The 22,077-nt window shown below is 43.3% G+C and overlaps 3 protein-coding genes across 17 annotated transcripts in view; 2 read left to right on the top strand and 1 right to left on the bottom strand.

Moving 5' to 3' along the window:
- The window catches only part of ACSBG1 (acyl-CoA synthetase bubblegum family member 1), a 42,986-nt gene extending 40,094 nt beyond the window's left edge, over nt 1–2,892 (top strand). For all 9 annotated transcript variants that reach the window (XM_064668405.1, XM_064668404.1, XM_064668403.1 and 6 more), the window contains one exon: nt 548–2,892. In XM_064668405.1, coding sequence (XP_064524475.1) covers nt 548–624 — 77 coding nt within the window. In that variant the 3' untranslated portion in view covers nt 625–2,892. The remainder of the gene's footprint in view (nt 1–547) is intronic.
- Nucleotides 1,706–15,798, bottom strand: IDH3A (isocitrate dehydrogenase (NAD(+)) 3 catalytic subunit alpha). Its single transcript, XM_064668413.1, has 11 exons — nt 15,665–15,798; nt 13,622–13,684; nt 11,895–11,978; nt 10,577–10,691; nt 9,880–10,067; nt 9,043–9,176; nt 8,310–8,412; nt 8,159–8,223; nt 5,906–5,990; nt 5,254–5,406; nt 1,706–3,340 (listed from the first exon to the last, which is right to left on the bottom strand). The coding sequence occupies exons 1-11, from the start codon at nt 15,689–15,691 to the stop codon at nt 3,257–3,259; spliced, it is 1,101 nt and encodes a 366-aa protein (XP_064524483.1). The 5' UTR covers nt 15,692–15,798; the 3' UTR covers nt 1,706–3,256.
- CIB2 (calcium and integrin binding family member 2) overlaps nt 13,729–22,077 on the top strand; it is a 45,980-nt gene continuing 37,631 nt past the window's right edge. For 2 of the 7 annotated variants that reach the window (XR_010433679.1, XM_064668416.1), the window contains exon 1: nt 18,952–19,597. Coding sequence is in view for 2 of the 7 variants with exons in the window: in XM_064668416.1 (XP_064524486.1) it covers nt 19,547–19,597 (51 nt within the window). In the remaining 5 variants the exon portion in view is untranslated. Of the gene's footprint in view, nt 14,996–15,927; nt 16,173–18,934; nt 19,598–22,077 lie in introns of those variants that run through there. The other 5 variants (XM_064668422.1, XM_064668421.1, XM_064668423.1 and 2 more) reach the window with 5 other exon arrangements.

Below are 22,077 nucleotides of genomic sequence, written 5' to 3'. Positions count from 1 at the left end.
GGACAGAACGCTCTGCAGTCTGTGGTAAAGAATATAAAAATGGGAGTTTTAGCTGTGTGCACATTTGCAAGTACAGCTCTTGTAGTTAAATTTCAGATTGCTTTGGGTAATTAAGCAGTCAATTTTGGTTAATTCCTTGGGCAGTATTAATAACTTCCAGTAATAATACTACAAGTTTCTCATTTAAAAAAAAAAGAGAAGCAAGACAGTGAAAGCCTGATAATGGAGCCTGAAGCACATCACCAGGCTCTCTGAATGAACTTGGAATTGTTTAAAAGCTTTCAAAACCATCACTCTTTATTTTTAATGAAAAAAAGTAGTAGTCAGTTATAACCCTCTTATCTGCAGCTCCCTTTGAGGTTCTCATGCTTACATGGAGCCTTATATACATACAACACTGGCTTCTCACTTTTAGCATTTATCTACACTCAAATTAGGGTATGTGCTTCCAGCAGGCTCTTCAATAAAAATCTCAGGCACCAAAGCTCCAAGTGGGTAAGAATTTCTGTTCCCATTTCTGGTATTGTGACTCTCTCTCTGTTTTAAGGTCCAACAATGAAGCTGAAGCGGCTCACGGTGCTCGAGAAATACAGGAAGGAAGTAGACTCCTTCTATGAAGAGTAGGAAGTCTTTCATCCAAGCATTAAGAAAGATCTGTGAGCAAAAGAAAGTATTTTCTAATCAAAAGCATTAATGGAGATTTATGCCTTTTTTGGGTCTGTAGTCTATTGAACCAAACCACTAAAGCTGCTGTGTCAGTTTAGTTGTTCCTGATACTCACCTGATCATTTGTCCTCTTTTTACAGAAGCATCTACAGTGTGTCCATTTTCTAATACCATTTTTACTTTATGACCTAAATGATTAAAACATCCCTCTGTGTTGTATAAACTGGGTATAACTAATTAATTCCTCTAGACTGAAAAACCATTCTTTTATATAGTGATTTTCCTATTTTCCTTTTTCCCTGTTGTTCCACAGGCCATTGCCCATAGCTCAGGATACATTTTGGTAGTTGGCAGCACTGCTCAATAAAACTGCCAGACCACTCCAGTGAGAATTATTTAAAAAAAAAAAATCAAAAGGGCTGAATTTTTTTTCTCCTCCTACACAGGAGTTTCTTGTTGTTCACTAACACATTTCAGAACCTAAAGGCTTCTCTTCCATTTCTGTAGTGGCTTCTGTTAAAACAGCAGCTCATTTCTAAGTCCGTGTTGGAATAAGCATTACTATTTCTCCTAAAAACAGATAACAGTTGGGGGAACAGCTCCCCAGGACTGGAAGACATAAAGCAGTAAATACAGGAGCTGTCCCTGGGAGTGCTGTTTAGAACAGACACTTCTCTCAGACTGTTTACAGCTCTTTTCTTTAAGCAGTGTTTGTTGGCGTGGATCTGCACGTGCCAACACTCCCATTGTACTAATTCTGGAGCTGCATTTCTTCTTACCCCCATGAAAAATAAATCATGTTCCGTGGAGGACATGCTTGGCACAGTTGTGTCAGGGGGGTGCTGTGAGTGACCCCTGGCAGGCAGCTACAGCCACTGTTCCCGAGAGGAAAACGTGACGTGGAACAGGAGATTGTTTCCATGGAACTTCCACTACCAGTCTCATCTTGTAGACTTAAGATTTGCTGCAAGTACCAATAACCAGCTCAACACACAAGACAAGGCAGCAGCCTAGGATTATAAAAACAAAACAAGCCAGAGGACTTTGAAAAGTTTATTCTTCCCCATTTTGTGCGCAGTGGTCATTCAGAGGTTCTTTAACAATATTAATCTGAAGGAAACAAGGAAGCAGCAGCTTGTAAAACACGGAAAGAAACGTTGCCCTATTCACCAAAAGCAGAGTGCCTGAGGAATAAAGCTCCTCCAACATGTTGTTAGACTGTATAAAAAAGCTGGGATGCTCACTTTGTAGAGCCACACAAGAAGTTGTTACTCAGAAACGATTCCACCTTTGAAACAACCAGCCTAAAACAGTCTTAATAGATATTACTCCACTTAGTGACTTTCTATTAATAGAATTAAGCTTTAAGAAGCCTGGTTCTGGCAGTAGGGATAATCCTGTGCTATACTAATGAGTTTTAAAATACACATTTTCTCGTTGGGGGCACTGATGGAAGATACCTTTGGACATACAGGTCAGAATGACTCATATGACCATCTGCACGTGATGAAGGAGGGAGGGAAAAGAGTTGCTTTTGCACCTATTAAGCTTAGAAAGCAAGGAAAAAAAATAAGTCTTGGATCCCCTTGAATAGGGATGAAATGTATTTCTGGAACATAGGCACCAGAGCCAAACCGCTGATCTGTCTTAATCCCTTTAGGACCAGTCCCTTACATTCAGTTTGGGATAAAATTACCAGTCAATACAGTAGAACACACTGAACAGACTATGCAGAAAGCTACAACACAAAGAGCATTCCAGCAGAAGTCATGAAATATCTAGGATAAATCTGCAAAGTTAATACTTTCCCTTCACAATATATGGCAGAGGTAATTTTGTATCATTTACCCTCATTAGAACTCCGTTGGAAAGGGTATTTCAGAGAGGGAAAACTTGTAAGAATTATTGTGGTGTCTAGATTTGAGAAATAACTTTGCTTCAGCATTAATTCTCACCCTTTGCTAGTTAATGGTTGTGGGCTTTTTTAAAGTCCACAAATAGATTAAATCTCTAGAATTTTGTACTTCTTTATTCATGCCTTTGGTGGGCAGGGCTGTATTTCATCACCAGAGTATCTAATGTGGTTTTCTCATTGCTTTTAACATGAAATTGCTATTTTAAGTTATTTTATACCCGTTTCTGTTTCAGAAGGTCACCTTGTGCTACTGTTAGGCTGAAAACCTTTTCAACTTCAGCAAGACCAATAAAGCAGGTTTTAACCATTAAGGTGCTTTTACATTTCACTAATTCTGTTACTGGTTTATAGTTGCATAATTTTTCTTTGTGGAAAGTAAAACCCTCTAACTGAAATGGAAAATGGTAGACAGTTACAGTGCCAATAAAAGAATTCACTTACATAAAAATGTTCACCAGATAGAAAAAAAAAATAAATAAGACAAAGCACTTGGAAAAGTCCACTGAAAGCAGGCACAAGCATCGTTTGTAGCCATTTGGACTAAATTTATTAATGGAGAGGCCTTAACTAAAAAGTTTGCTCTCAAGAGATAAGCAAACTATCTGCATATGGATATCAAGTTACACATAATGTACTGTGTGTGACACGTCCTCCAGGGCTCGGGGTGAGGCAAGTTTAGTCCTTGTCCCGTACCCTGCGGCAGATCTCGTCTGTGAACTCCGAGCACTTGGCATTGCCCCCCAAGTCCTTTGTCAAGACCTGAAAGAAAGAAAAAACAGTATTACTGAGATGTTTCACGGGGTTAGTCCTGTCCCTGAACGGTTCTACACGTTCTGATATGTTGTGCATGGACAGGAAGTAGGGGTGAGAGGGAACACGGGACGTGTGAGGAGCTCTGCAGCCCACACAGAATTCAGCAGTAAGGACTGGCACAGGCACAGAAACTGGAGGATCAACATGAAGTCCTTCAATGTTATCAAATTTGAACGTGATTTTATCTTAACTGCAGGAAGAAAGTGTGTTTGGTCAAAGCTCTACAAAGTCCTTTGGCTCCATAATAGTGCAATTAACTGTTAAGTATTTAGGCCTTCTGTAAGAAGTTTGTCCTTTGGAAGTAAAATTCATATATGAAGGCTCAGCACTAATTGAGAGTAATTAATAAGGGTGGTTTTTTTGTTTGCTTTGTTTTGTTTGTTTGAAGGAAACCCACACAGAAAAGGCACACATAACTCTTAATGCTACATGATAACAATTCTTTACGTTTGCTTAGTTTAGTTACGAGATGGAAAATGTAGAGTTAAACATCTTTGCCATCAAGTACAACTCCTGTCTGGGAGCTTTAAGAGAGTAAAATAAACAGTGGGCAACATGGATGGTCTAACCTAGCTAGATTAAAGCAGGCTGGGAGATAATTTAAAATCATTAGTTTCCCCCTTACATGACACACACGTCTCTTAATTTAATGATTGAGGGAAGGGAGGAATAGCAGCATGAGAAGCTATTAAGGTTACTGTTGTAGGACCTTGTAATTTTAACTGCATTAAAATTCAAATAAAAAGATTCTCTCCATTGTGAGTATATAATCATAATGTTTTAGGTAACTGGAGAACAACTAGCCATGTCACAAAACTTGCACTGTGTTATCTTCCATAGAATTACTGACCTGCAGATGGAGGATTCCACTTCCAGAGCAGTAAATGGGAACTTTACAGGAGCACCTCTTTATTCACTTGTAAGTTCAGGTGTTTTTTAACAGTGTAAGGTAGCTGCAAACAGATCACTTGCAAAGTGATGACAACTTTTGGTTTCAGCATGCTTGTTATTTTAATTACCAAGCAGCTTCTTGTGGTCCTGCTAAGGTAACTGAACCAGCATGGCTAACTGCTCATCCTCCTTAACTGCCACCTCCAGGATCTTTCCAACTTTGTTTTGAAAAGATGGGCATCAAAGCAGAGCAGTGAACCAATAATGGTAAGAGCACAAATTCAAGTGAAGTTTTAGAGCATAAGTCCTTCCTCAGCCCCAAATATCCTATTCGAGTCTTAAATCTGGAGACACCTACTGCCAAAGGGAAATCCTGTATCATCTCAAGGGAAAAGGTAAATAAAAACTGTAGTTCAAAAAGGAGTGAAAGCAGTAAGGAAGAAAAAAGAAAATAACTGAGCTGAAAAAATAGGAACAGAAGTATTACAGTCAGGACTGGAATGCTATAAACTAAGTGGCTGATTAAGGCCCGTGAAAGGCAAATGAGTGTCCTTTACTTCAGGATCCAAATTTAAATATATATGCATTGTATGTTTTATAAACTTTATAAGTGAAATGCTACTAGTTACTTAAACCTCTAATCCCCTCCCTGAAAAACAGATATCCAGTTCAAGCTTTTAGAGTTCACAAAGCTGTAGAAATGTGAGATGAGCATTACTGAGACACCAGGAATGCTACAGCCCGTCCCTAATTACTGAGAAGGGCAGGCTTAATACCACCAAAGATAATATAATTACTGCCAGAGAAGGACAGTGGCACTGCTCATGCAACAGGCCAGCACAGCAGGTCAGCCACCCTTCTGGTGGTCATGTTCTGAGTTAATTTTTGCTGTGATATAATAATATTTTAGTTCACTAAAATCATATCATATCATATTTAGTGCATTTATTTGCACCCCCTCCTATTACCTTTCCATCTTTAATGGTATCAAAGCAAGCTGACTCTATTTTTGTGGCATGTTTGTGTAGTCCCATGTGACGCAGCATCATCACAGCACTCAGGAGGAGGGCAGTTGGATTTGCCATGTCTTTGCCTGCAATGTCTGGTGCTGTTCCATGAACCTAGAAATAAAAGCAAACCTATCAGTTGTGATGTCAATATGCTGATTAAAATGTCCTAGGCAGTCCAAGTGTGTGCAAGAAACCTGAACCATAAATCCTCACGTATATTAAAATGGGGGTTACTTTGCAGCAATACAGTCAGTGGAAAGGAGATACCAAAGACCAAAACAATTTAGTTCAAAGGCATCAGAATGGCAGAACTAGGTCACCTAATACCTCTAAATTGTGCCCCTCTGGTTCTGTTTCATAGAGGGTATTTATCTTATGAAAAAGAGGGAAAATAGAATGTTGGTCAAGAAAAAGGACGTGCAAAAAACTTACACACGATACACACTTCACCCAGTCTCTCTGGGTAAAGCCTCACCAGCTCCACAGTAAAAACCAGTTTTATGCAGAACTTTGTTAAATGTCAGTCACACTGTATAGTATGGAGAGGTTTTAGATTCCCAAGAGGAGACAAAGCAGTTATTCCTGCTCCCCCTTGGCTAACAAAACTTACCGACTCAAAAATGGCCACTCCGTTGGCGCCGATGTTCCCGCTGGGTGTCACTCCCAGGCCCCCGATCAGCCCAGCACACAAGTCACTGGAAAAAACCCAACCATCACATGCAAAAACACAAGTTTGTCCATACAGAGTTACCTCTCTGCAAGGTATTAAAATACTCGTTTATCAATCTACTGCAAGTGTAACTTACTTTATGTGCTTACACGGTCTGAGAATAACATTAAGAACAGATGCTGTGAGCCCCTTGAGCTCCACTGGAACGTTTGGAAATTTTTAGGACTACCAGCAGAAGGCAATGCAATAAAGGAAAATCAAGAGGAAATTCCAAATTCTAGGATAAAGCTGGTAAGACACAGGCACAACAAGAAGTACTAAAAGCACAGAATATGTGTAGAAGTCTAGAAAACTAGCAAAAACTGTAATGTACAGCTCCCTGTAACTATCCAGAAATCTTATTTCCTCTGAAGGGGCCACAGAACTACTTTTCATATGTAAAGTCCTTCTAAAATAAGGTGGAAGAATTTTCCTCAGGTAGCTGGATTACCAACAGTTTTGTAGTGTATTGTGTGTAGCTTAAGGGACATTTTCCAAGTGACACCAGACTAACTTTCCCCTCCCTTTCCTGAACAGCCTGTAAGTCACCAGTCTGACATTAGCAGGTCATCAGCCAGCTGCATTTGGGTTCCTCCCAAATTCACATGGGGAAGGACAAACCAACTGTGCCTGTAGCCATCAGACTGTACCCTCAGAGCTGAACATACTGACAAACAATGCTCTTAAAACTCGGGTGTTTTCACAGATATACATATTGCCCACAACTCAGCTCAGCAAGGACTGACAAGCAGAAAAGTTTGTTTGACCTTACAGAACAATATTGGGAGTTTAATCTAAAATAAAGCTTTATAGAGTCTGGGGAAAAAACGGATACAGTTGAATTTGTCACTGTAACTATTAAATGCTTCAAGGAAAGAGATCTGTACCTATTCAGTCCAAGAAACCTGTCTGGCATTATGCTCCTGCTTTAAAGAAGCAGTGGGTGAGGCCTCACCCAGTGATCACAGTGCCCTCTTCAAGGACAGACTCAGATTTATTGCAAATTTTTAGAACTGCAATTTTTTATGGAATTTCTCTGAGAACTTTAAAACAGGTGCTACTGAACTATGTGAAGGGAGCTGCAACAGTACTGATGCTGGGACTCATGTGATTTGATCTCTTTTAGTTAACAGCTAACAGCAGCTATGAGGGCCCTGGGCACTCCTCTACCAATTCTTAAAGCAAGAAGCTTTAGCTGGAACCTGATTTTTCCTGGAGTGGGATTCCAAAGGTTGGAATGGTGTAATACCCAGCCTTATCACAGAGAGAGGGCAGTTTTAAAAGAGCTTAAGAAGCATTTCTTCTTATATGTAAGTTACCCTTACATTTATTATCTGTAGATAAACAAGAGATGGGTTCTAAGATGTCATTGAACTTTAAAACAAACCCTGATTCAGGCTGTTTTCTCAGGCTGTTTTCTCAATGTCTCCTTAAGAGGTGCAAGGAGATGCCATGTTACGTTCCACACTTAAAGTTCAGATGAGACACTTCATTTTACACACAGTATTTGATGGAACTTACACTCTACCTAAACATTTTACAGAATGGAAAATGTGTGCTGGTGGATTTTGCCTTCAAGAGACCAAGCTCCTCCAGCATTCATGTAGTTCAAACATGAAATTTAATTTGAAGGTAAGGAGAAAACATAATACGTAAAACAAGAGCTGGTAGGATATGAAGAGGCCACACATTTGGTTCTTCAGTGACTCTGCAGAATCATTTAACTGTGTGAGTAGCTCTCTGTACACATCATGGTCCCACAGTCACCCTACAAAATCTATTTTAGTGCTAAAGATGAGAAAGTTTTTCCCTAATCTCTAACCAAGCATTCTTGACTGCAATGTAAGCCATTACATTCTCCACACATTTGGAGAAATTTCTCTTCTGCCCCATCTGAACAATATTCATAGACTCCATAAGCAGCAACTTCTCTTTTAAATAAGAAGCACATTCTCATCCTATAGCCCCACCCAACAATATATTAATAATTGAAGTGTAATAATACCATCCTTTCTTCCCATTTCAAGTCTGGTTTATGAAGTTTTAAACTCTGGATGCATAGATCACCCATGTGGCTTGCACATAACCTCAATGACTGTTGGGAAAGTATCAGTATTTTATGTGTTGGGTTAGTTTAAATTACAATCTCCATACCTGAGGATGTCACCGTACAAGTTTGGCATAACAAGCACATCGAATTGTGATGGATCTTGAACCATCTAGAAGGAAGTATATTTTAATTAAGGTTAAGAATTTAAACAACAAAAAAAAACCTCAACAAAAATTAAAATATAGAAATACTCACATTCAGACACACAGTATCCAGATACATTTCATTAAATTTAATATCTTTACAGTTTTCTGCTGCCTCCCTGCATTTTCTCAAGAAAAGCCCATCAGACATTCTCCTGCAATTAGATAAGCAAGAGAATATTGCAGTTATTGTAAGGAAGCAGTACTCAAGGTAAAGAAAACTGCATGCAAGAGAGATTTAAATAAAAATACTAGATTACAGAAACTTAATTTGTGACTATCTCCTAAATATAACTAATCTTTTAAATATATTACAGAGAGGTTATGCCTTTTAAATTTCCTCCTAAAACATTTTTGTGTCAGTAGCTTAACAGCCATACACATACATTGTCAGAATGCCTTCTATTCCTTTACTAAAGGCTCAGTGGATTTGTAAAGGTGGTGTCATACATCCCACTATGACTCAGTTCAGGCTTGGAAACTGTAAAAGACACTAGCCACTTTCATCCTCAGTCTTTAAACTAATTTGCCTTGTTTAAAAGTTTTTAAAATAAGAGCTTTGCACGAAAGGATTCCTAAAAACTTGCTAATAAGTGTATCAGTACATCATTATCGGGGTCAGTATCACCCATTTTACTTAGGAGGCATTTGCTTCACTCTTTTGCCATTTTACTTACTCCCAGTGGCATCAACAGAAGTTACACATTTGAGTAAGACTTAAAAAGTTGTTTATAATTAAATGCATATTGTTATTCTGTCCTCCTCAAAAAGAAGTGTGGACATACATAATATTTGCCTTGTGCACAGCTGTGACGTGGCTCCTCTGATTGTTTCTGGCGTACTCGAAAGCGAACTCCGCGATCCTCTTGCTGGCCTCCTCTGTGATCAGCTTGATGCTCTGCACAACCCCATCGACGATCTGAGAGACAGATTGCATCGGTATAAAAGTGTAAGATCATTCAAGTCACTGGGATGAGGGGGAGTAGAATTCTGAGGGAGTAGAGTGGTGAGGGAGCAGAGCGGTGAGGGAGCAGAGTGGTGAGGGAGCAGAGGGGTGAGGGAGCAGAGGGGTGAGGGAACAGAGCGGTGAGGGAACAGAGCGGTGAGGGAACAGAGCGGTGAGGGAGCAGAGCAGTGAGGGAGAAGAGTGGTGAGAGAACAGAGCAGTGAGGGAACAGAGCGCTGAGGGAGCAGAGTGGTGAGGGAGCAGAGGGGTGAGGGAGCAGAGCGGTGAGGGAACAGAGGGGTGAGGGAGCAGAGGGGTGAGGGAACAGAGCCCTGAGGGAGCAGAGGGGTGAGGGAACAGAGCCCTGAGGGAACAGAGTGGTGAGGGAGAAGAGTGGTGAGGGAACAGAGCCCTGAGGGAACAGAGTGGTGAGGGAACAGAGCCCTGAGGGAGCAGAGCGCTGAGGGAGAAGAGTGGTGAGAGAACAGAGCCCTGAGGGAGCAGAGCACTGAGGGAGCAGAGCACTGAGGGAGCAAAGTCTTGAGGGAGGCAGTCCCAACACTGCATTTCAGAGGGAAAGCGCCAAACAAAAACCACCGTGAACCCCCCTGAGGCGGGCAGAGTCACCAGCCCTGACACAGAAAGCCCCCAGGAAGGCAGCCCGGGCAGCACGTACCACGTGCTCGATGCCGCTGTACTCGCCCTCCGTGTTCTCGCGGATGGTGACGATGTTCACGTCCGTGTAGGGGGTTTTGTAGCCCTCGATGGACACGCAGGGACGCACGTTGGCGTAGAGGTCAAAGGTTCTGCGCAGCAGCAGGTTCATGGAGGGGTGCCCTGCGGCAATGGGGGTCTTCAAAGGCCCTGGGTGAAAAAATATACACATGGGTTTGAGAGCTGAAACTCTGGGTCCAGTGTACTCTTGGAGAGGATCTCCAAGTTCCCGTTTAACCCTTCTGCTGAAAGGTCAGGGAACTCTCTGTGTTATCAAGTGCTGCACAGGGACATCAATCAGCTGTTGAAAGGCCAAACCGCAATCCTGACATGGAATAGGAATTTACTACAGGTTTTCACTGAAAACACATATAAAGATACTACTCGTTATAAATACAGTTATTGCATGCTATTGTGTATCTTAGAAATGCTTTCTGCAGAGTCCAAAGGTTGGAATGCAGTAATACCCACCTTCAGCTATGAGAACTATCAAAATTATGGCTTGGAAATGAAGGACTGTTTCAAGATTACAGATAAATTATAGGCTGTCCCCTATAATTACCCATTTTATTGTGCTACAGATAAAGAACTTTGGCTTTAAGCCAGACTCATAATAAAAACAACAGTATTTAATATCTGTGTATTAACCCCTAAAATACCTTTTAATCCCATTTTGTTTTTATCCATGGATTCTTTGGCTTCTGGGGGTATCATCCACTTCCCTCCTGGTCCTTGGATAGCTGTAACATTCCTTTCTTCCCACTGAATAGGAGCCTAAACACATATACTCCATGTTAACTTAAATGGCATGACTTTTGCTTCAAGTTTTAACTTTCCTTTCATAAAAAGGTGCATTAGGAATTTTGTCCAGGTCTTCATAAAACAAATTTTCTCTGGCGAGCGAAAGTAAGCATGAGATGTTCGAACTAAAGCAGTGTTTAAAAAAGGTAATTAAGTGAAAATGAAATAGTATGAGCAGCACATCATCATAAACTTGAGTCCCACAATGCCTCCCTAGGTGTCATATACACCAAAATGGTTAGAATTGCAAGACAGGTGCTATTTCTTTCAAGTTTTCAGAGCTGGTGAGTTCTTTGTATACAAGAGACAGCATCTGAAAACTGAATTAATTGAGAACTCATCATCTCTCCTGCCTGGAACACAGTACATGACACAGAAATGTATCTGTTATCTAACTGAAAATCTGCATGTGTTCCACAATTGTTTCTGAATTTGCATTCACCACAGGAATCTTCTGAGTGGAGACAGGCTGCCACCCCTTCACTTCAGCAGGAAGGGCCACAAAGGAAAAGATACAACATTGTTAAAGAGAAATTCACTTTTTGCAAATCCAGGCTGGATAGTTGGAATAGAAAGGGAATATGCCTTGGTGCTGTTACTAATGTGGAACAATTTAACAGGCATCTTGCCTGAAGAGCTCTATTTCCTTTCAAGGAAACTTGACCAATTCTGGTGAAGTTCCTCAGGTGGGCAGGACCACACCTCTTGGATATAGTGAGTTTTCATCTCACTTCAGTTGATGTGTTTGGCAGTGCAGCAGTTTGATTCCTAAAAATAAACCAGTCCTTTAACACACACTTCCATGTGCACTGGAAGTCACAATCAATGAAAGAACCTGCTCTTACCAGTTGCTCAGGATTACTACATCAACCAGGTGATACACTGAGTTCACTGAGTATCACATGATACATCGAGTTCATATTCCCAAAAATTAGGCACAGCATTTGCTCTCAACTCTCTACTTGTCTGCCAGATAACAGTTTCAAGCCCTGCCTTGATATCACATTCCTGTCTTCTATTACTTAAAGCTTTGACCTCTATTCTCAAGAAGTTTTAATAGCTTAAATATTACTTTATCTTTTGGAAGCTAAAGGGAAAACTTTTTAAACATGCCTAGTTAGTATTTGTTGTTGTAGTTAAACTTACAATTCTTATAGCAAGACAAATGAGACTTACTTTGGCAGCATCAAAGATCTTCATGACAGCAGCAGAAATCTCAGGTCCTATGCCATCTCCTGGGATTAAAGTTACTGTTTGTACCTAGGTAAAGAAATATCAGTAGTACAACAAATGAATGTTTGGTTTTTGCACAGAAACATTTTCATGTGTTGTAGGAACCAAATAACTATTAGAAAACAAGAGAAATTTTCAGTTACCAAATATTCACTATGAAGAACAGCAGTCCTGGACAGAAGTGAGAATGAACTCCCTTGCTTTCCAAGGGACTGTGAAAATGTTTTGAGAGGATTGTTTAAAAATTTGCCTACTATCTATTCCTATTTCAAAACAGAGGTGGAATGTGAAAGGCAGGTTCCTGCTCAGTACTCCTTGGAATGAATGATCTCAGCAGAGTTTCTGTGGCAATCTGAAGAGGAGGTGCTGTTACCTAGTGATGTTACACATCTCTGTTACACATGTGCCTCCAGCATTACCAACATGCTGTGTAACACTGACACATGCTAGAAAAGGTTAAGGGATAGGAAAAGCTGCATTCATCTTAAAAAAAAAAAAAAAAAAGGGGTCATGCCAATGTAAACTTCTCAAGTGACCTCCTAAAAATCTCAGACCCGTTTTTGACAATAGCAGTTTATTTTCCTCCCATGTTCTTGGTCGTTTCTTTCTTTGCACGGCTCAGGCTCAACGAATAATGGGGGAAGAAAGTACTCTGCTTTGATGAAAAAAAGAATAAATTATGATCACTAGTCTGAGGCACATGCCCCAGCCCTTTTTGCCTTATTTAAAGAGTTCCAACAGTTTTGTATGTGCTTCTCATTACTTAAGAAAAAGGGCAGCTCAGATATTATTTGCAAAACTCCAGACTAAATCTACTCACAAGATATGCTACCACCCCTCTCCACACAAAATATTCAGAATTTCAGTACATGTTGATTGATTTTTTTGGCTCATTTGAGCCAGAGACATTCTCAGTGCATGACAAAACCCCAGAGCTTTGTTACAGCACTGCAAGACTCCACCTGAGCTAAGTGTGTTATGAACAGAGACAGAGGTGCCTCACCTGATTCTTTTTTGTACTGTATAAGTGATCCTTTGGTTTCTTTTCTAGCTGGTACCCAAAACTTGTAATTAGAAGCCACAGCTCCTCTTTAAAATTAAATCCTGCTTAAAGGTATGTGCAGCAGTGCTGAGCCCTGCTCCTGCCTTCACTGAAAAAAAAGGCCCATGGGCACTTCAAACACAGACACATAAAGAAGGTAAAACAGCTATTGGGAAATACACAATCAACGTCTAAGATACTTTGAAGAGGACCTTGAAAAGGCAGAATTTTAGATGCAAGGTATTCTAAAAGCAGCAGTAAAGTAAATCTAGTGCTTAGAGGGAAGTCTGCAAAAGAAAGAAAATGAGAAGCTTCTCAACAATCTTTCTGTTTTGCCCAATATTTGCTAATTTCCAGATGAATTTCAGAAGATTGGCTTATGTCTGTATTTTATGAGAACTTTCATGCCACTTGTATCTTTTGCCAGAGCCTCTTGTATTATCTCTCACACTTAATATACAATTTGCAGTGACAGTGATTAACCAATGTAAATCCAGGATGGCATTAAGAGCATGTATATTCACTTGTTTGGCCCTCCTTTTTGGGGAATATAAAAATAACAACAAAATTTCCAAACCCCTTTATTGAGAAACTTCATGAAAGAAAAAAATGGGACTATTATACTCACAGCATTACCAAAACTTCTGGTCACCTTTTTTTGGTTTTTGAAAGCACCTAGGAACCGAGACACCTGCAGAAATATAAATCAAAAAGATGCTGTTTTACCTCGCAAATGGGATTTTAAAACGCCAACAATATTGCAGCAAATCTGCATTTTAAAAATCATATTGCTTTAAATTTCCTATCTCAAACTAGTACAAAAGTCCAAGTGAAACAAGAGTACCCAGTGCTTTGCCAAGTTGCTGTCTAACATTCTTTGCACCAAGTATTCTTAGCACGAGGTGAGCCCAGGACAGCCCTTCGTGCCTTGGGTGAGGGGAAGCCCCTGCACCATTGCTGGAGTCCTCACACACAACAGACTGGAAGCAAGGCTGCAGTAACTCAGCTAAATAGATGATATGCTAAGGATTGGGATTTGTGGAAAGCAACGTGAAAAATGAAACACTTTGTTGGCAGCAGTTGGGTGGAAGTATCTTCATGCATTTGAGGTGAGGTTTCCAAAACTACTTTGCATCAGTGTCACTTCTTCCATTCAAAACGTGGTGAATTTTGTTCTTCTACCTCCTGTAGCTGTATGATTTGCACTGTTGCCTTCTGCAGGCCTGATGGGTTTTAAAAAGCGTAACTGAAATGCACATTACAGACAAAATTCACCATAGCAACGAGTCCAGAAAGCACAGTCAAAGAATTACACCTTCTAACATCTGAATATTCTGAACTGGCGTTAAGCTTCAAAACTGGGGTGGTAACTAAGCTCGAGCTCTTGTCTAGCTGAACATGGACAAAATTCCCCAATCTGCAGAGAAATCACAGCCTCCCAGTCTTACCCTCCTTTTTAGGACTATTGATGGCTCTGTGGCTTAAGGGCTAGAAGGCTTTTAACTGTAAATCGACACTCCTTCAGCTCTGCCATGCTCACATGTGCAGGCTGTCTGCAGCTATCAGCTAGAATGGAATCTGACAACTTGTATTCCTCTCCTGTTCCATTTGTATTTGTTATTTCTCACCTTTACTGACACGTACAGTGTACGGCAAGAGGCTCACACTGTGCTGGCACCAACAGAAACAACTACAAACAATACAAGTCTCAAGTAAATTGTAAGGAATGCTGTGGGAGAAGTAACTTAAGCTAGATCTATTTTTGCTTGTAGCCCCACATGAAATGTCCAAGGTCAAGCTTGGGACAATGCCACGGGCAAGCAGTGCTTGCCACGGCAGCCACATGGCTGAGGAAGCAGCTGGAGCAATTAAATGAAAACGTGAAGTTCACTCCACAGCCTAAGCGTCCTCATGGTACAGTTCCTACACCTAGAGCCGGGATTCACATTCCCAAATAGCCCTGGAAAGGGAACAGCCTGTCCTTGCAGAAATCACGGGCCTGGTACGTTATACTGAAGTTCAACATCGATAACACCAAGAAGGAGTCGGGCCGAAGGAGAGCGATCCATCCTGACCTTGCAGTCACGTGCCGTGATCAGCTCCCGACAGTTCCTCCTCGTTTGAGCAGACAGGTTAAGCGGGGCGGCCTCAATGACTTTGCCCCGGTCAGGCTGTCATTTAAAGGCTCCACAGAAATTCCATTTACTCGAGGCACAAAGCAGCATCCCCGCGCCAGGGGCCGCGTTCAGAGCGGCCCAGAGCCGGCGAGCCCCAGAGCGGAGCTGTGGGGGCGGAGAGCCCCCGGCCCGCTGTCCCCGGGGCCCGCAGTGCCCGGGGCGGGGGCTCCGCGGGACCGGCGTTCGCAGCCCGCGCTGCCCGAGCCCCGCCGCGGGACCGCCCCGGCGCCGTGACCTCTACGGCGCGACCTCCCCGCAGGCCGCTGGGGCCGCCAAGGCGCCCCCGGCCCGCCCGGCAACGGCCCCGCGGCGCCTCCCGCCGCCCCCGGCAGGGGACACGCACACACGGAACCCGCCGCCCTCCGGCCCCGCGGCCCTTCGCCCCCGGCAGCGCTGCCAGGGCCCGGCGGCACCGCGACCTTGCGGCTCCGCCTGAGGCACCGGCCAAGGTCAGGGGCGCGCCCCGGCCAGGGCCCGGCCCGTCCCCCGCCTACCGTGGGCATCCACGCGGCCGCGGCCATGACGCGCCCGGGCTCCGCGGCTGCCGAGGCCCCTCCGCTGCGCGCCCGCCGCCAGACCGGAACCGGCGCGTGGGGAGCGCCGGCCCCGCCCCGCCGGGGGAGCCCCGCCCCGGGGCCGCCGCTGCCGCAGCGCCCGCAGCGCTGAGCCGCTGAGCCGCTCCCGACCGCGGCCCTCAGCTCCTGCCCGCGGGCCCTCAGCCCTCGCCCGGGGCTGAGCCGCTCCCGCCCGCGGGCCCTCAGCTCCTGCCCTCGGTTCCTTCGGTCCTGCCCTCGGGCCCTCAGCTCCTGCGGCCGCTGCCCCGGGCGGTCCGAGCCCGTCCCGCGGGGCTCCCCCGCAGCCCGGCCGTGCGGGGGGCGCCGGTGCCGCCGGAGGCCGCGGGAGCCCCGTGGCGGTGTCTGAGGAGGCACCGCTGTGGCATCGACAAACAGAACCGGTTTTCCATTTCCGAAGCCTTTATAAAATCTCAGCTTCTAGAATCAGGTAGTTTACTGGAAAAATAGCTGTTGTTGATAAGAAAGAAGTGTCAGAGTTTTTGTGGCAGCAGATGAAAAACAAAACCCAGGCACTTTAAAGTATTAAGCCCCAAAGTTGTTGAAATGGGGCACTTCGAGGTTGGTATTTGCCTTCCTTTGTGAGGCACTTGTCTCGTTATCCGAAGGCGGTTCCGGGAGGGGCTGTGGGGGCCAGGGCTGCAGTGCCCCCTCCCCAGCACCGAGGCTGCTCCACATCCCCCAGCCGGGTCACAAATGCTGGTTGTTCCTGGCTGAGGTGGTTCCGTAGCTTGGGGTGTTCCTGAGAGTAAAGCACCGAACGAGAACTAAGGCAGTTCGAGCTCAGACCTCTGGGAAGAACAGCTTTTAAAAGCTTTTCCTGCCTTTCTTTCACTTTGGCAACATCAAAATTTGGGGGTTGTCTCAGTACAATTTTGTACGAGTTTTTGGTGATAGTTGTCAGATTAATTCCAGCCTTTTCATTTACTCAGCTCAGTCCTGGCTGTGTTTAAAAGCAAAGGACTCAGACTGTGTGTTCAGTTCCCTCTTGTCCTGAACTTGTGAGTGGAAGTTCTCAGAACTGATATTTGACAATAGACAAGATTTGTAGCCTCCATTTTCTGGGTGTTACTTGCCCTTTTTTTTTTTTTTTTCCATCACAGGACACCAGAGGTACTCACACCTTTTCCTCTGTTGATGTTTTATCTTGGTTTTGATAGTGCTTTGATTTGAGAATTGCCACTCTGATGTCTGTAGGGCAAGTGTGCAGAGTTCTCTTGACACTGATTTTCTTCTGGTAACTACTGCTGATTTTCACTTTTAGTCTTTAAAATCCAAATTGGCCTTGCAGACACCTGTCCTAAATATTTATGTGAAATATTGTTTCTTGGTTTCAAAGCTTGAGTATACTTTGCAAATATTGGCTCTTCTGTTGTGCCGTCTTTCTTTTCCACAGCTGATCAGTACATTCATCTTGTGTTCTTGTATTTCTTACTGTATATGCATTTCTGTTCTGGGGTTGCACTTTGATTGCAAACTGAGGGGAGAAATTTTTCACACATATTTTTGAGACCTATTGATCTGTGTCTCGTGGGTGTCACCATAATAAGGTTGGCTGGAGTCTGGTTTGGATCTGTCCTGAGAAGGGCTGAACAACACAGTAATAAACCCATCAGTGTTTATTTTGCCTAGAAAAATGATGCCTGTGTAGAGATATCAGTACAGTCTTTCCTAGTGATCACTGTATTGAGACTCCCTATGAGGAAATTCATTCTATTGAATTTAGTCTGTTTAGGAAACCACTATTTATTTTTTTTATTATTTTGTCCCTGAGGCAAGACATTGTCTTGTGCAAAGCACCTTAAAAAAAGGGTCATTTTTACTTATTATGGATAAATTAGGCTTAATGAAATGCAGTCAGAAACCTCCGTCTTCTAACACAGTGAATTTTCTTAAGCTAGACAGGTAAGATCATAAACCCAACAAATTTTCACACAAGCTTTTCTTTTGTTTGTTTTCTTTAGCATTAAAACCTCTCCTAAAGAGTTCCTGCTCATCAGAGCAAATGCAGTTTAATGGGACAGTTGGCACTTGCACCAGTTTGAGGGACATGAGTTTTGCCTCTTTCTCGAGCTGTTTATTCTTTCCTCAGGCAGGGCTCAGGCCCAGGAAGCCTTCTCTTACAGGAAAGCACTTCCAGACACATTTATGGGGGCTGAGCATCCTCCCATCCATCATGTGTTGGAAAAGCAACATTTTATCCACCGCAGTAGCATCAAACTGTCATTGGTAGAATCCATTTCTTTGTTACAATTCTGATGTTTGTTTATCCCTGATAAGCCTTGTTGCACACATGCTCATCCCAAGCCGTTTATTCTCTATACATGGTAATACACTGTGGTTCTGTAGCTCAGGGCAGTGCTGGTTTGCAGCTACTCAAACCTGCATTCTAAATGTTAAAATTTGAATAAGCCCTCTCTTAGAACAGGCTGTGGTTCAGCACTTTGTAGAATGTTTTTACTACACATCCAACACACTCCATAGGATATTTTTACTATGTATACAATATATTTACTTTTGGTATTACTGTTAAATGTTTGTTCTTTGTCGTTATATGCCAAGGTAAAGTGAACTATTACCCAATTATCAGGTTATCAGGTCAGGATCATTAGTAGCTGTAGGGAAAAGCACAAGGCAAGTCTTGGGAGTGGTTTTATTAACCTTCCTAACCTTCCTTGACGAGGAAATAATGACCATCGACAGAGCTGTAAATAAAGACTTTAGTTTTACCCTCTCCCGTTCCTTTGTGCATGAATGGAAAGTGAACTTACAACAGGTCTTTCTTCCTTGTTGCCATCCTTTCTCACTCAGCCTTCCCCCTGCTGTTGCTGTAGGAGCTTACCCTTCTGCAGATGTCAGATAATACAATTTTGTTTGAGTTTATTCATTTTGTCTGGCTGCTTCTCAGAGATGCTCTTTATTTTTTTTTAATTTTCACGGAAATAGTGTTGTGGTGAACTAAGACACCATCCCGGGAGCCCTCTGCTGGCACTTCGTGCTTTTGCTTCAGGCTGCGGTAGTATTTTTTCCTTCCCAGCTGTGCTCGCTTCAGCCTAAGGACTCAGATTAGCGTCTGTTAAACTGCTTTAATCTTGATGATTTTTTTTGTTGTTGTTGTTTTTACTGTGAGAAGGAGTGCTCGCATTGACTGTCCCCGGGAGTTTGGCGGTGCAGATGTGGGCATTTACTGGTGATGTGGCGGGGATGCTCCGGGCACCGCGAGCCTCCCCGCAGCCCTGAGCGCCTTTGGCAGCTCTCCCGGGCTCTGGGGCAGAGCGGCCGCAGGAGCTGTGCTCTGCCGGGGCCCTTCCCGCTGCCCAGGTTTGCTCCGTGGCTGTCTGTGCAGCACGACTGCGCTGCCGAGCGCCACCGGCTGACGCAGAGCTGCTCCCAAAGCTGGAGGTGCCGGGAAGAGCGTCCTGGAACCCCGGAGTGAGCCCCGAGGCACCAGGGAGCTGCTCTCCGCCAGCACCGCCCGCTCGGCTCTGGGGTTATAAAAGCTCCGTGTGCCTCTCAGAAAAGCCCCTGGAAAAGGGGAGTGTGGCATCGCTGGCTTTGGACGGCACCTGCCCGTGATTTCACACGCTCTTCCCTCCTGGCGCGCTCCAGTCAAGCCTCTGCAAAGATTTCCCGGTGCCGCGTCCTTCCTCACCGGTCGGGCACGGGCACAACCAGTTCAATGCAGGCTCTGGGATTTTTTCGGCGCTCTCTCGGAGTATACGTGCTCTAAATGCCTACGATACAGAGGAATCCAGCTGCTCCTAATGGGGTGCATTTGCAGAGAGGAAGAATTCCTCATTTAAGATGGGTAATAAGCAAACGATATTTACTGATGAACAGCTAGATGCCTACCAGGTAAGATATCTCGGTTTGCATTGGGAGATGGGAAGGAGTAATCTTCATATGTTTCTGATTCGGTTTTTTGTTTGGTTTGAGGAATGGTTTTTCTTTTCTAATATGATTGAAAACTCCCTTTGTAACCTGCATGCACACATTCTACTATTCCTTCCAGCAACTGTAACGGTATTCAAAGGCTGGGTTGTTAAATATACATAGTATAATTCCCTCTCTGTATACCAGGAAAAGTCACATCCTCAATGCCCGGACTAGGAAGCAGGATAAAGACTGTGATGAGCTTGACAAAGTGTAGCAATAATCTCTCTTTCTCTCCCCGATGCCTTTGCTGACAATAGAGGGGAAAGGGAAAAAAAGGAGGTCTTGTCTAAATTCACTTCTCCTAAGGATAAGTCATAGAAATATGCTTAATGTAAGTCCAGAACAGGGATTGTTACACTTGCATCCACTCCTGGATGGCAGTTTCTTGCCTGAACAGAAGTGGTGTTGCATTTTATGTCAGGGATAACTCGGCACTTCTCTATTTACTCATGTTGCATCAACTGATTTTTTTTTTTAATAGGGTAAAAAATAATTCCCACTTTCCAGTCATGTTTCAGCACACTGCAAATCTTCCTGAAATGGATTGCAGGCAGCTCTCTGCACAATGAGCATCTTGAACAAGTTTCTGACAATCCAGTGAGGTGCTGCATGGAGTAGAAGTGTGCTGAAGGAGGCTGTTGTGCACAGCTGACTCCTTACTAAGAGATGCAGACAGGGCTCTGTTCTTCTACAGAAAGTGACAAACACAGAATTAATAGTGCAGGAAGTCAAGATTCAGTTTATCTTATGATAACCAAGGGGCAGGTCCAGTCATAATAACGATTTACCATTGGGATCTTTGATTCAAGCCCTTGAAGTGGAAACTATTATTTTAGTTACTAATTTTATCTCAAGTTCCTGCTAACATGGACTTTTCACAGGTGTAAATGTTTATCCACAGAGTCAGGCTAGGGGTGGATGCTAAAATGCTTTGAACCATTATCCCATGTTGAAAATAAGGCATAAATTAAATGCTTTTATAAATACCTCGCCTTTTCCTTGTCATTGCAGGAAACGTGCAAATGGCCCTTCTTTAATTTCCACTTTGTCACACATCTCACCCTCACCAGCAGTCTGTCACTGCAATATATTAGTCTAAGTTAATGGTCTTAGTAGTCCAAATAGATCCAAATAGGCTTTTTCACCTCCCTGCTGGAGAGGCAAGAGGGAAATCAAAGATCTGTGAAGCGTCTGTCATCCTGCTCACAATGCAAGTGAACACAGAACAGAGCACAACTGCAGCGAAACAAAACAAAATCCAAATGGAATTAATGCTATCTTCTTGACATAAACTGGCAAATGCAAGAGCTGAAATGTCATCCCTAATTCACTGCTCTTCAGGCAGAAATTGCCTCTCTCTAATGGCTCTTGCAGCCCCTGCCTTTCCTAATGCCGGGTAATTGATCTCGAAGCCTGGCAGGAGTTGGGCCGGGTGGATTGAGTCACCTTTGGGATTTCTCTGTTACAGGCAGACTTTAGTTCATTAGTGTAGTGCTGGATAATTTTTGACTAGTAATAGCACTTGTTATGTGTGGTGAGTGCCATAAAATAACGAGTTTCAGGACAATCACTGACCCGCAGGATTTGTCAGGAAGGAACCTTTGCCTCGTGCTGTGAAGAATCAGATAAGGACCTAATTTTGGTGGTGATTTGCTCTGATCCATTAGTTTTGCATCACTCTTGTATCTTTTAAACCCAGAGATCCTGGTCTGACTTCTGTAGCCCCCCCCACAGAGAGCTCCTGTCCCTCCACTGCATCCTGGGGGAGAGGGCAGTTGGTGTCATACAAATGGAACTGTTGGCCTCAGAGTTTGCCATCTTACCTGCCCTGTTCCCATTTGGGGAATTCCTTCAGAACAGAAAAGGGGACAATGAGGCAATGGTCCTATAATTTTTTAAATGCAGGTTTTCATGCCTTGAGCCAGCAGCTGAGTTACCAGGGCCTCTGAACACTGGACCAAAGTAAAACACTGTGTACCACGGGCCCCTCTGCAACAGTCTGGTGTGCTCATCTGTACCCCAGTGTACAGGAAGGGATTGCTTTTTAAATGGACCATTGATTCATCTTTTTTTTTTTTTTTCCCCAAAGGAGAACTAGGCAATTTCTTGTGAGTTTGTGTGTCTCTGAGTTAGTACTGTACTCCTTGCAATAATACCCAGGGGTACAGTGTTCATATCTCAGTATGGCAGAAACAAAAGAATCAGCTCAATCCTTTATATAAAATATGGTCTGGGTTTTCTTTGACTTCCCTACAGTTCCTATTGGAAGACTGTTCAAAACCTCACTCAACTCATGGTTAGACTTTATAATTTCTTTATTTAAACATATTTCTGGACACTGCCTTATCTGGTTGTAGCTTCTGCCTTTCTTTAGTACAAATTGCTTTGAGCTCATAGCA

Source organism: Pseudopipra pipra, chromosome 12 (genome assembly GCF_036250125.1).
Source record: "Pseudopipra pipra isolate bDixPip1 chromosome 12, bDixPip1.hap1, whole genome shotgun sequence".
Lineage (NCBI taxonomy): Eukaryota > Metazoa > Chordata > Aves > Passeriformes > Pipridae > Pseudopipra > Pseudopipra pipra.
Note: the sequence above shows the minus strand (reverse complement) of the source record. Positions and strands in the feature narration are given on the sequence as shown.